Source organism: Gossypium hirsutum, chromosome A13, assembly GCF_007990345.1.
Source record: "Gossypium hirsutum isolate 1008001.06 chromosome A13, Gossypium_hirsutum_v2.1, whole genome shotgun sequence".
Lineage (NCBI taxonomy): Eukaryota > Viridiplantae > Streptophyta > Magnoliopsida > Malvales > Malvaceae > Gossypium > Gossypium hirsutum.
In genome coordinates, this window is record NC_053436.1 from 109171749 (window position 1) to 109184828 (window position 13080).

Below are 13080 nucleotides of genomic sequence, written 5' to 3' on the forward strand. Positions count from 1 at the left end.
ATATGCAATTTAATACATGAACTTTAATTTGGGGCAATTATACACATAAAACTTTGATTGTGATTCAAATGTATACATGAAACTTTAAATTTGATTCGATCATACACATTTAAAGAAATAAATACATCAATTTATTTTTATATTTAATAAATATAATTATCCGTGTATGTAATATATAAACACATAAATTGATCCTATGTCAATAATTGATCGAAAAGTTTATGCATAAAATTGCACAAAATTATAGTTCATATATAATTTTGAGATTTATCCACAATTTTTTTTAAAACATTGTTTTTATAATTATATATTGTTTTTAATGATTTTATTCATTTTAGTTAAATCAAAATAAATAATAAAAGCTGATTAATTAAATTATTTAATTCTTTTATTTTTTTTCATTTTACAATCCAACTTTATTTATTACCCTAAGTTTAAAAAATAAACATTTAATATACTATATTACATTTTGTCTATTGCATTAATATTATTTTTATCTTTTTAGTCTAATTTGCCCTAAACCATAACAAATAGCATATTTTTAATACAAAAAAGCTTATTTTTCTTCTTCTTCTTCTTCTTGTCACCGATAAAAGAACACTCTAATTGCTTATTGTTCATTCCAATTCTAATTTATTTATTTATTTTTAAAAATATGTGTATAATTATTTTTATTAAAAATGTATCCATTTATTGTTAAAATAAAATATTATAATCTTTTAACCTTTGTAAAGTAAGAAAAAAGTTCTAAATACAATTTATAAAATATGCTTTAAATAATCTTACATTTCGTCAACTATAAACAACAAATCTTACATTACATAATAATATAACATACTCGGTAATATGCTAAAAAGACCGTCTTGACCAATGAAACCTTGGCAATATTGGTAAAGACCAAGACTTCGAGACCTTAACTATCCCACTATACACTAAAATCATATTATCTAATGTATTACAGAGTACAAATGCCATATATGAGTTCTTCTCATATTTATTCCAATCCATTGGGCATTATGATTAGTATTAAGTCAATTATAATGTTATTTGATCTAACATGTATGATGTGTACAAAGATCTTGAAATTAATTAAGCTATTAGAGTTACCGGCTTTGGAAGTTACAGTGTCGGCGACTCTTAAACATCCTATCGAACTATGGTCGAGTTTATCGGAGAATGCCATGAGGCAGTGGTTTTAAACACCATATACAAAACAAGGTTCAGTTGGAAAAGTGTGTCGATGTCGTTGAATTTGCTGTAAAGCTTTGCATTAGATGTTGCACAAAAGGGATGACCTCTTCTATACCACAGCTTAGTGTCTCTTCTATGATCTTTTGATTTAATTCTTTTTTATGGTTCTTAGTGTACTATTTATGTACCAAAAGATAGTCATCAAGTAAAATAAAAATGAAACAAACCCTTATTAATCAAATCAACAGAAACCAGCAACACATACCATACCAAACAGCATATTGTGTTTCCATGGTAGTCTAATAGTCTTTCACTTATTTTAAAGAAAATGTACTCTTTTATTTTTGCATTTGATCAAGACAGCATCTTCCTCTGCCTACATTGTTCACAAATTACAACCAAAAAGCATTAAGCAAATCGAATTGTTACTGGATAAAACCGAGAAGGGCACAACAACGATCCAAACCATCTTTAAAGCTGCAAAAATAATACATGAAATTCTTATGACCAATCAGTAAAAATAATAAGCCAAGTAGTTTAAATCAGGGAATGCAGGGAAAGTTGAATGGCATTATAACACCAAATAGTTTTTTTTCTTATGAAAGTGGCAAATGAGAACAGCATATCACTGTATACAAAACCAAGCTTCGTATTTTTAGGCATAGACATAGAGCGAGAGAGATTAATTATCTTCGAGAATTGGAATACCAAATCATATCCTTTACTACCAATTTCACACACAGCTTCAACAAAGTTCCTATCAACACCCTCCTAGACTCTCCACTACGCACAATTATTTATCATTTGAACTTGAACATAGCCCTTATGACCAAATTTGTCGACTAAATGTGATCGCATGGAAAACACTACAAATGTAAACATAGCACCTTTACACTGCAATTAAAATTTCAAGAAATGTACCAAATGCCATCTTCTCATATCAGCCACAATATTTGTCCTATTGTTTCTATGAAACTTATCTGGTCAGCTTTGGAAATGAAGATACTATGTATGCCAACTAAGTCTATATGGTTCACGAAACATATGAACAGTTACTCAACATATTTGCTTTGCTTCTCTGCCCATGGGATGATATATATACAATTAGGCAGCAGCAGGGTGATGTAATGCCAAGTGTCAATACATTCATTATCTTCTAGAAGTGGGTAATTGTTGAGGGGAAGCCAGCTTGTTCGAGAGAAGTCTCCAAAATGTTGTATAGGTCGGTACTGTCCCAAGTCAAGGTTTTGTCACCCGACTCTGCAGAGAGCAGACAGCCCAAGTGTCTTAAGTAGGGACAGGGGAGTTCAACAAAGTGGGAGCCCCTTGTTGAAATGGACCATGCATGGCACACAGCTACCTACAAAGGGAATGTGGACATTTGCCTATGATAGAGTTTGAACCCGTGCCCCTTAAATGACAACATTGGGCAACTTAGGTTCAACCCCTACCAGTGGACGCTCACAACTCCTTGGTAGCTAGCCATGAGCCAAGCACAGTCCATTTAAACAAGGCGCTCTCACTCTGTTCAATCCACCACTTCAGGCACTCGGGCTCTCTCCGCAAAGCCGGGAGACAAAACCCTGCCCAAGGACAATACAGACCCATAGAGGGTTCTGTCCGGACAGATAACACTCGGAAGACTTTTCCCCATCTAGAATTTTAAGAAGACTCACCAAACGCTTGTTAACCCATCATAGCAATAAAATTCAATTAAAATAAGACACAAATATTTAGGAAAAACAAAAGCTCAATTAAATCATCAATCATGAAAATTAAAAATCACAAAAAAAAAGGATCTAAACACAAATTCACCCACATTTCAACAACTATAAATGAAATTTCTCATTCCATCACAAAAAAAAACCTGTCACTCATCAATCTAAAAGGACAAGCCATGCCAATGAATCTCCCAAAAATCCAAAAATAAAAACGAGATGAAAAGTACCTAGATGGGATTAATGATGACCGTGTTGCTCAGCATGCTTCTTGTGCTCGAGGTGGCGTCGCTCGTTGGGAAGAGCAACAAGGTAAGAAAAGATCATCCCACCGAAACAGACATGGTAGAGAGGTTCGATAGAATCAGTCTCAATGTACTTAGCATGGTAATTGTCCAAACCCCTCTGAACAGATTTCTTCAAGTAACCCATAGATAGCATCGGCTTGAAGTAGCCAGGAACTTCCTTCAATTTCATCCCTTTTATCTCGCTGTAAACTTTCCTCATCGCCATTTTCCCCTAATTCAAATAAAACCCTAAATTTCCCTTATTTTGCTCACTGCGTGGCCTACGGGAATGGGGAAGATCTAAACAAATTGAAGAAGGAAAAGAAAAGGTTGAACAAAGGCTTTTCACGTTGGGCCAGCCAGCCAGCCCTGCTTGTTATTTCTTTAGAATAAACTGGATTTCCCAAATGTTAAAATATGCTTTTGAGTCCCTATACTTTAATATATTTAGAATTTATTCTTCTATTTTTAAGATTAAAAAATTTCAAGATTAAAAAATTTCAAGTCCAATTATTAGGCTGATGATTTTTTTTTATATTCATTGGAGATATTTTGAAATAAAAAAATTAATCATGTAACAAAAGAAATATTACAATAAATTTAAATTTAACAGAAAAAATTAACAACATTAATAATTAAATTTACATTTTGAAGTTTCTTATAAATAAAAATTAAATATTTACAGACACTTAATTGGTTGGCAAATTGGATGAATTGTAATGATTCATCGTTTTAGTACTGGCAATTTCGTTATTATTTAGAAGAAATCTTATAAATAAAATTCAATTTAAAGATAGCTCATTTTATTCTTTGACTATTATATTAAATTATTCGTAAATTTATATTTTAATCATTCAACTTTAAAAAATTACAAAATCATCAGTAAATTATTCAAAAAATATAATTTTAATGACCAAATTTTAAAAAAATTTATTCAAATCACTGAATTATTAATTTTTTTTAAAATCTAGCTAGTGAATTTCAAACAACAATTCGGCAATTAATACTATAGATCAATACCTCAACGAGTAACAAGAATATAACTTAGATCTAAATCGAACACGACCAATGTCTAAAATCGAAGAAGAAAGCTGCTCGAATTTAAATTCTCAAATTCATGATGTTTAAAGATATTTCATGAAAAAAACTGAAGTGTAAAAAAAAATGAGATCTTTCAATTTATGCAAGATGTGCAAATAAAAGAATTCATAAATTAGTTATTTTAACAACCCAATAAATTAAAAACTTTCAAATAAACCAATGATCATTTTATAACTTTTTGAAATTAAATGACCAAAATGTAAATTTACTAATAGTTTAGTAATCTCGACGTAGTTTACCTACATTTAAACGATAATAATTAATTCAGCAATTTATTAATTTTTACTCTTTTTTTTCAACTTATCCACATAAAAAACAACCATGGAAATAAAAGATGAATAAATAAATAGAAACAGCAATACATGCCTTACCATAGCAAAAAATCAAATTGTGTTTTCCATGGTAGCCTTTCACTTACAAAAAAAAAGAAAAAAAGAAATCTTTATTTTCTTACTGAATGCTGCAATGCATTGATCAAGACAGTATCTTCCTGCCTACAATGTTCACAAATAACAACAATCAAATGGTCACCCCATAACCCGAGAAGAGCCCGACCCGGCCCATCTTTAAGCTGAAAAAATTAGATCAGGAAATCATTAATATAAGCTAAGCATAGATCTAAATTCAAGTAATCAGATATTAGGCATGATTATGCTTCAGAACAGTAGGTACTTCATGTTTAATATAGCATGAAAAATCATTATAACCAATCAGTAACATTAACGTAAAAGTACCATCGAGGCCCATGTACTAAGAGTCAGATTGCATTTTTCCCCCTCTACTCAAAAAATGGCAAATTAGTCCCTGGACATTAGAAAAAAGAGCAAACTGGTCTTTCTGTTTAAAAATCCATCCATTTCTACGGTTAAAAACTGATCCTTGCACGTTAGAATGAGATACGAGTGCCATGTGTAACTAGCTGGTTCTTCTATGAGCCATGCTAGTTTTTTACAACAGAAATGGATGAAGTTTTTAACAAAAATGACCAAATTGCTCTTTGATCTAACGTACAAGGACTTATTTGCTCATTTTTTGAGTAAAGGGACAAAATGCAATCTAACTTCTAGTACAGGACCCTCCATGGTACTTTTACCGTAACATTAATAATGTCAAATGATTTAAAATAGGACATCTATGAAACAAAAAAACTCAACTATGAGAAGACATTTATCGAATATGTGTGCGTGCTCATGATAAATATAAGTAATAGAGAATGGCAATTGAGAACAGTATAACACCATTTTAATAAACCCGAGTTTTCAAATTTTAGTCACACAGAACAACAGGATTTGATATCGTCATGAGATGGAATTCATATCCTATTATTTTGCAAAATTTACACATACAGCAGCACGAAGCGTTGGTTTAATAGTGGACTCAAGCTATCATAATAGACTAACTTCTCACCATCTCTAAAAGTTATGCACTTATGCACATACATAATACAGTAAAAACTTTCTTTTCGAACCTGTCAGATTGAGCAAAAGCTGTTTAAACATGATATCACACTCCGTTACTCCAATTACTTTACGGGAACAATAAATTGCCTCAAAATATAATATGTATATATATTATATGGTCTTTCAGAATGTTAGGGTCTCAGAAGCATGCTCAAACTGCAGAGCTCACATACACATCTCCCTTCAACCCAACATTAGTTTATCAGATGACAATCAGTCCACCAAGGATGCCGAAAAAAAGAGTACAATGAAAATTATTATCGAGGAAAGATCAGTACATTTCATTCCCGATTCTAATAATGTTAGCTAAAACAAGCTAGTAAAGAAGGCAGAAATCTTCTATGACCAAATAAAGCAACAAGATACAAACAAGCTAAGTTACTCAGACAAGGGTGAGTGTTGGACATGAGTATGTATCAGACACAAGAATTGTTAGTCTTTTCTAAGTTTTTCCGCGAATTTAGAGGATCCTTGGAGGCTATATCCAATATCCATATGTCAGAACAGGTACTAAAGAAACATGAAGAGTCCGAGCAACATAGCAAACAAGTGCATCAATGAAGCAAGTTACAAACCATCATCACATAAACTTCATTACCATAAAACATCAAAACTGCCCCACAATCCAATGAAAAACGTAACCACATAAATGCAATCGAATCACTTCTTTTGAAAGCTTGTTATTACATAAAACTAAAGCAACCACAACACTCTTTAACCAAATTTATACCTAAAAAACAAAGAGTACCAGCATCGCAAGTTCAATAAGCATTAGCAAGCCTAAGGCATTTCAAGATTCGAAATCCAAGCAAGATTTAGAACAGAAAAAAGATCAATTAAATCACCATTCGTAAAAAGAAAGAACCCATTGATCTGAACCCAATTTTACCCACATTTCAACAACGAAGCATAACTACCTACCAAAAAAAGAAAAGAAAACACAAATCCAATAATAAATATTGGGATGAACAGCACCTGGATGGGATTAATGATGGCCATGTTGCTCGGCATGCTGCTTGTGCTCGAGGTGACGACGCTCATTGGGAAGAGCGACGAGATAAGAAAAGATCATCCCACCGAAACAGATATGGTAAAGAGGTTCGATGGAATCAGTCTCAATGTACTTAGCATGGTAATTGTCTAAACCCCTCTGAATAGATTTCTTCACAAACCGCACAGAAAGCATCGGCTTGAAATACCCAGGAACTTCTTTCAATTTCATCCCTTTTATCTCGCTGTAAATTTTCCTCATCGCCATTTCTTTCTCCAATTTCAATCAATCCCTAATTTCCCTTCTCCTTCTTCTTTTTAGGAGGGGGGGTCGCGGTACGTCGTGTGCGGAAATGGGGAATGATTTGAACTTTTTTTCGATATGAAGATGGATCGATTTCGTAAGTCAATTCTTAAACTTAACCATTATTCTTATATTGGGATTTGAATTTTTTTTTGTCCAAATTACTCCATGATATTTCTTTAAAAAAATTTAAAGTTCAAGGGAGCCATGCTCAAGCTAACAATTGCAATGGTCAAAAACTAATTTAAATAAAAATAAGTTTAAGCCCTAACGTAAAAATATTTATTTAGTTCAGGCTTCAATATTGGAATAATTACCAAGTTCTGAGGTTATCTTCATCCGAAAAAGAGTTCAAGGCCCAAGAGTTGTTGTCAAGTTCATACCCTAAACAGTGATTTAACCAAAACCTTTAAGGACTAAAATACAGATTAGGATATAGTATAGGACCAAAGTATTAATAAAACAAAAAAAAATCCCAAACTCCATTGAAATTGTACCGAACGCTGCTACCCCAAACCCAAAACAAAGAAAAGGTATGGCCCGAATGCTACCGAAATCCCTACTCCTCCGCCACTCCATCTTCCACCACCACTCCTCCTTCCTCCGCCGCTTTTCATCAAAAGCTAAACTTTACGAAATCGACCTGGACTCCGCTTCTTCATCGGCATCCGCCGTTAACAAAATGGAGGAAATCATCCACTCCATAATTGTCCAAAAATCCACCCCTGATTGGCTCCCTTTCCTCCCGGGCTCCTCCTTCTGGGTCCCTCTTCCTCGCCAAGGTTCCAAGAAAGTATCCGATTTCATCGATCAATTGACCAATCAGCTCACTCCCGACGAGTACCTCTCGCTCACCACCGGACGCGGCTGGCCCTGCGTCAACTTTTTTGTCTCAGGTAAAATTTAGTATTGTATCTTTCATCTTATTTGATTGCTTTGAAGAGATCGGTATAACTGAGGTGTCAAATCATTATAGTAATTTCTGTCAAGATTGACGGAAATTTGTTATACCAGGACAGTCACAAAATGATAAGTAATTTTTGCAGAAAATATTTACTATTTTAATGATTGGCAGATTTTTAAACAAAAAAGGTAGGACTTGTTTTTTAACTTTTTAATTACAGAGATCAAATCTCAAATTTTATCAAAGTACAGGGACAACCAGCATATTTTAGCCTTTTTGTGCTAGAGAGTTAATTTCGGGATTTTGGTTGTAGATGGACACTATACAGATGTTACAAGCATGGATGTGGAATTGAAATTTCCAGAGCAGGAGGAAGGGGAAGTTAAGGTGGAGATTTTGATTGGTTCAGGCGACAAAACTTCTTGACATGTGGACGGTGATGATGATCCTACTGAATAATTTCCATATCTCTCAAACACTACATCTCATCTCAGGTGAGTGACTAGCTTAGTTCTATAACATCTATTGCAATATGCTAAATAGCTGAAAATTAAGTGTAATTTTTTTTAGCCTCAATAAAGTTTTGCAATTGATTTAACTTTAATCAGCTTCCAAAACCTTCATGATACTTTAGGATGGAAATTTAACCAACAAGTGTTGAGTGCGGTAAGCCACATTGCATTTCTAGATAAAGAACATAGGTTAGAATCCTGGAGATCACATTGTTGGAATGATAGGCATGAACACTTAAAGGATTAGGCTTCATGTGCCATAAATCAGACATGAAGGATAATTTGGTCATAAAAAAATATGGTTTTGTTTAATTCCGTTAGTTTTTCTGAGGTAACTGGTCAACAGTTTTAACTCTTATTTTATGCATGGAAGCCCTTTTTTGGACTAAAGATCAAAAACCTGAACTCCATCACAATGAAATGTACACTTCAAAAGGTTCTACCATATAGTAAGCTACAAGAAAACCTTAACAAGAGACTAGTGGTAGCACTGTTAAATTGATGGTTGGAAAAAACTAAATGTGATATAACTTGGTGTTAAAGGTTCCAAGAAAAAAATAAAAAATAAAAAATTGATACATGCTTGAGTCTTAAAGTTGTGGAAAGAGAGAAAAACAAGGAATTAACACTAGATGGAATTTGGTATGGAGTGTTCACTCTAAAAACCACAGTGATCTCCACTCTATAATTAAATTACCTTGGTGATCCTACATGGTAATTATCAAGGCTAGGTCCGGCTTAGCTGATGAGGTTTAGCCACAATCATGTTGGACAACTATCTCCGGCATAGGAAAGCTTCAGGTGGTGAAACAAAAAGGGAATCAAGAGAAATTTACAAAAGAAACAAACAAAGAAGGGTATTTAGATTTCTTTTTTCCAACTAAAGACAAAACGGTAACTTTGTTGTCATGGGTGAATTGCACAAAACAATTTAAGCCCATTGCAGTTAATTGGAAATATCTTGTTACAGTTCTTACTTGCTTTTCTACCGTCATTATCTATCCCAATCTCATCCCAAATACACTCCATGATAATTCTCCTTAGAGAAAAAGAGAAAAAACTAGAACTTTAGATCATCTACATTTGGCCTATGATGGTGTCGTTTCAATCCAAATGTTTACAAATTTTGTCAGGTAATAATATTGTTTTTCTATTGGTCAAGGATTTTAATTTCCTAGATTCAATTCTTCGGGTGCTTTTTCCTTAGTTATGAGAGTGGGGATGGGATCATCATTATTGATGAGAGTCTTGGTTTTTAAAAATGGTGATTTAAAGTGAGAGTTTTAGGTTTTTGATAAGATCAATAGATGAGCCAAAAGAGACTGATAAATGCAAAATGACAGTGGAATGCACCACAACATAGGCTTGAAAGCAAAAGAAAGAAAGAATAAACTAACTTGGCAATATATAAGTGGAGGGTATAAATTAGAGTTTCTCCTTTTTGTCAAGCTTTTCTTCTAGCTTACATGGTTCTTATGTTGGGATTTAACCTACTAACTCTTGGTAACTAATTCCATTGAGAAAAGCAACTTGAGCTTCCAGGGCCATTTTAATCAAGGTCCAGAAGTTGTTAGACTTGTATGAATATATTTTGATTTTAACATACAGAAATATTTATTACCTTACCCACTGGGAAAAGCCAATTGAGGGTTTTTGATACTTTGAAGGGCTATTTCCTAATCCTCTTGAAGCTGCTAAGGTATGATGGCAATTAGGATCCCGAGTTTGGATAATCCAGTGGAAGCCTTCAGTGATTGGATATGGAACTCCTTAAATGCATCTAATTGAAATTTGGTTTTGGTTTTACTTCATGGAAGTTAGGGTGTTGTTATTGCCTGGAAATTTGTGATATGTTTTGTAGTACTATGGTTTCTGGCAAATTTATGTCAATGCTTAATGTGTGCTTAAAGTAATTGGGTTTCTTGGAGCTAGAACATGGAATGAAAGGTGTCTTCATGCTTGAACAAGTGAAATCTAGAAAACTATTGTTTTGCTGCAAGAGCTGAAAATCAATAATATATATGTATTACTTTCATAGCAGTGAACAAATCACCATGCGTCTTTTAGAGCAAAACCTCACCGTTTTTATCTGCAATAAGCACCTAGTAGCTTAATTCATTTGAATGATTATCTTGTTTCAGCCATGACAGACAATTACAAAATGCTAAACAATAAATGCTGTTTTTATCGGTCAGAGTTTTTGTTTTTCCTCTTTCTCTCTGGTTCAGATCTAACTTTGTGTTGGTAGATCTCCACCCTTTTGTCATAATATATGTCGAGATATGTATTTGTGTCTTATTAATGTGTAAGCATATGCAGGCTTTGCGTACCTTTCACATCTAGTTCATCATGGGAGAGGCTGCTTAATGAAAATGCAAGATATTGTACAGATACAATTTCCGTAGTTTTGGGATGGAGAGTTTAATGTTATAGTTTGCTTCAAGACTTGTTTAACTTCATTCTACTATGGAGTTTTTCGATGATAAGTAGACCACCTATTATCGTTGTTTACTGTACATTTGCATCAATCACCGATTGGATGATTAGTTTCTTTCTGAAGTTACTTAAAAAACAAAATCTCATGGCTTATGGGTGTGCTCTTTTCTTTAGGCTATTAAAATTCTTGTCTTTGGTCATCACAATTTAGTATCTATCAAGATGCCCTGCCATTGTCCATGGATTCCCCAAGCATTTTAATGAATTTTGTACAGAGCTAAGTGTCAAGAGTGCAGGTGATAGAATGTTATGGTGGGTTTCTTGGATTGAATGGTTCATCACCACCAATGATATTTTTGCACAATTTTCTTTGTTCCAATGAAAACGACTGTACTTTTAAATCGAATGTTTTTCTTTTAAATGAATGGATGTGCGAGTATTGTTCTACTGGGGTGTCATTAAGCTGCAGAGCAACCATTGAATAGTGACACACACTCGACGTTTTTGTCCTCGGCTTTGAAGAATGTCTAGACGCCTTTCAATGCTTGAAGCCTTGAACAAGTGTAAGATAAAAGTATTATAGAGACCTTGATACAACAAATCAGATTGCATTTTATCCATCAACTCAGAAAATAGATAAATTATTCTTTATATGTTAAATAAGCAAGCAAATAGATTTTTTCTGTTAAAAGTTTTATCCGTTTTTATTATTAAAAAATCTATACGTTAATATGAGGTACACATGACATGTTAGTGTTTGGTTATTTCATCAGCCAAGTTAGTTTTAACTGTAGAATTGAATGAAAATTTTAAGAGAAAGAGTTAGTTTACTTTTTGATCTAATTTAAATGAATTAATTTCTCTATTTTTTGATTAAAGTGGGTAAAATACAATTTAATTTTTAGTATAATGACTTTCATTGTGCTTTTATCCATTGATTGCCAAAGAACGATGTGCATGGTTGGTTCAAGCCTCTTAGTGTGCAAGACTTATGATTAGGCATCGAGAGGGCTTCGAGTCCCTCTTCAGAGCCGAGCATAAAATTTTGAAGGCGAGCTCCTCGCGGCACCTTGAGGACAAAACATTTACATATAAATACGAGGTCAAACAAGAAAGTCGAAATTTGATGTATCAAATGCTTTGTTCACATGTGGGAGAGTAGCACTTGCATATCTAAGTTTTCTTCTTTGGACATCAGGAATTAGAGGGGGAAGGGAAGAGGTAGAGGTGGGAAATTTTTATTTTATTTAATATTAATATATATTAATATAAAATTTAAATGGATTATTATATATTTTTAAAATATTTTGTATTTTTATATATTTTAAAATTTTTGAAATTAGGATTAATTTGAGATTTTTTGTAAATTTTGAGGATTGATTTTTTAAAATTATGACAAATTTGATATAACATATAAAAGTTAAGAGCTAAATTTATTATTATACTAGTTTTTTTAACTATCACATCAGTAGAGGTGCTCATGGGCTAAGTCAACTCGAGCATAAGCATAATATAAACATATTTTATGTTTTCCTATCTTTGCTTGACCCCAAAATATAGGCTTAAAATTATACTCAAATTCACTCATATTTGTAAAATATTAATTCCAACTTATTTTAGGTCTTTATTTTCTAAATTTTAAAAAAATATATTTATATTATATTATTTTAATATTTAATAATTTTATACATTTTTTATTTATTGAATTTTTGTATATGGTCATCTTAACATTATTCTAACGTTTACATTAGAATAGTATTACATATTTAGTATATATTTATTTTTTATTGTGTTTTAAATTACATAATATATAAAAATAATATAATATAAAGTATGACAAACTTAAAAAACCGGTCGAGCTTTAAATGTTCAAGCTCAAGCCTTACTGATATTTTAAACGGGCTTAACTTTTCCCAAGCTTATTTTTTGAGCTTAATAATTTTACTTAAATCTTCTTAAAATTCGAACGGATCTTCAAGTCTAGGTGGATAGCGTGATCCATGAATAAGTCTACACTTCAACTTTTCCTTTGTAATTTTTTATCAAAACATGTGTTATAAATTTTTTATTTTAGGCACTTAAAATGAAAAGTGTTGATAGTTCGGTGACTATTTATGTAGTTTATCCAAAACAAGATAAGAAGCTATTATAGTCGCAAATTCTCTTAAAAATACGTG

The 13080-nt window shown here is 32.6% G+C and overlaps 3 protein-coding genes across 7 annotated transcripts; 1 reads left to right on the plus strand and 2 right to left on the minus strand.

Annotated features, from left to right (window-relative positions):
* Window positions 1–1397: 1397 nt before the first annotated feature.
* On the minus strand, window positions 1398–3586 carry LOC121212619 (uncharacterized). Of its 2 annotated transcripts, none has more exons than XM_041085763.1 (2): window positions 3140–3586; window positions 1398–1567 (listed from the first exon to the last, which is right to left on the minus strand). In XM_041085763.1, exon 1 carries the CDS (start codon window positions 3420–3422, stop codon window positions 3150–3152), a length of 273 nt encoding a protein of 90 aa, XP_040941697.1. In that variant the 5' UTR covers window positions 3423–3586; the 3' UTR covers window positions 1398–1567; window positions 3140–3149. The 2 variants fall into 2 exon arrangements, with proteins under 2 accessions (XP_040941697.1, XP_040941696.1); XM_041085762.1 differs by having other exon boundaries at window positions 1398–1668.
* Window positions 3587–4640: 1054 nt separating this feature from the next.
* Window positions 4641–7262, minus strand: LOC121202888 (uncharacterized). Of its 2 annotated transcripts, none has more exons than XM_041085766.1 (2): window positions 6733–7262; window positions 4641–4791 (listed from the first exon to the last, which is right to left on the minus strand). In XM_041085766.1, exon 1 carries the CDS (start codon window positions 7013–7015, stop codon window positions 6743–6745), a length of 273 nt encoding a protein of 90 aa, XP_040941700.1. In that variant the 5' UTR covers window positions 7016–7262; the 3' UTR covers window positions 4641–4791; window positions 6733–6742. The 2 variants fall into 2 exon arrangements, with proteins under 2 accessions (XP_040941700.1, XP_040941699.1); XM_041085765.1 differs by having other exon boundaries at window positions 4641–4868; window positions 6733–7255.
* Window positions 6876–11350, plus strand: LOC121212620 (uncharacterized). Of its 3 annotated transcripts, none has more exons than XR_005907901.1 (4): window positions 6876–7148; window positions 7347–7947; window positions 8269–8449; window positions 10787–11350. XR_005907901.1 is itself a non-coding variant. In XM_041085764.1 (3 exons), exons 2-3 carry the CDS (start codon window positions 7587–7589, stop codon window positions 8379–8381), a joined length of 474 nt encoding a protein of 157 aa, XP_040941698.1. In that variant the 5' UTR covers window positions 7075–7148; window positions 7342–7586; the 3' UTR covers window positions 8382–8449. The 3 variants fall into 3 exon arrangements, 1 of the variants encoding a protein (XP_040941698.1); XR_005907902.1 differs by having other exon boundaries at window positions 6914–7148; window positions 7342–7947; XM_041085764.1 differs by lacking the exon at window positions 10787–11350 and having other exon boundaries at window positions 7075–7148; window positions 7342–7947.
* The last annotated feature ends 1730 nt before the right edge of the window (window positions 11351–13080 follow it).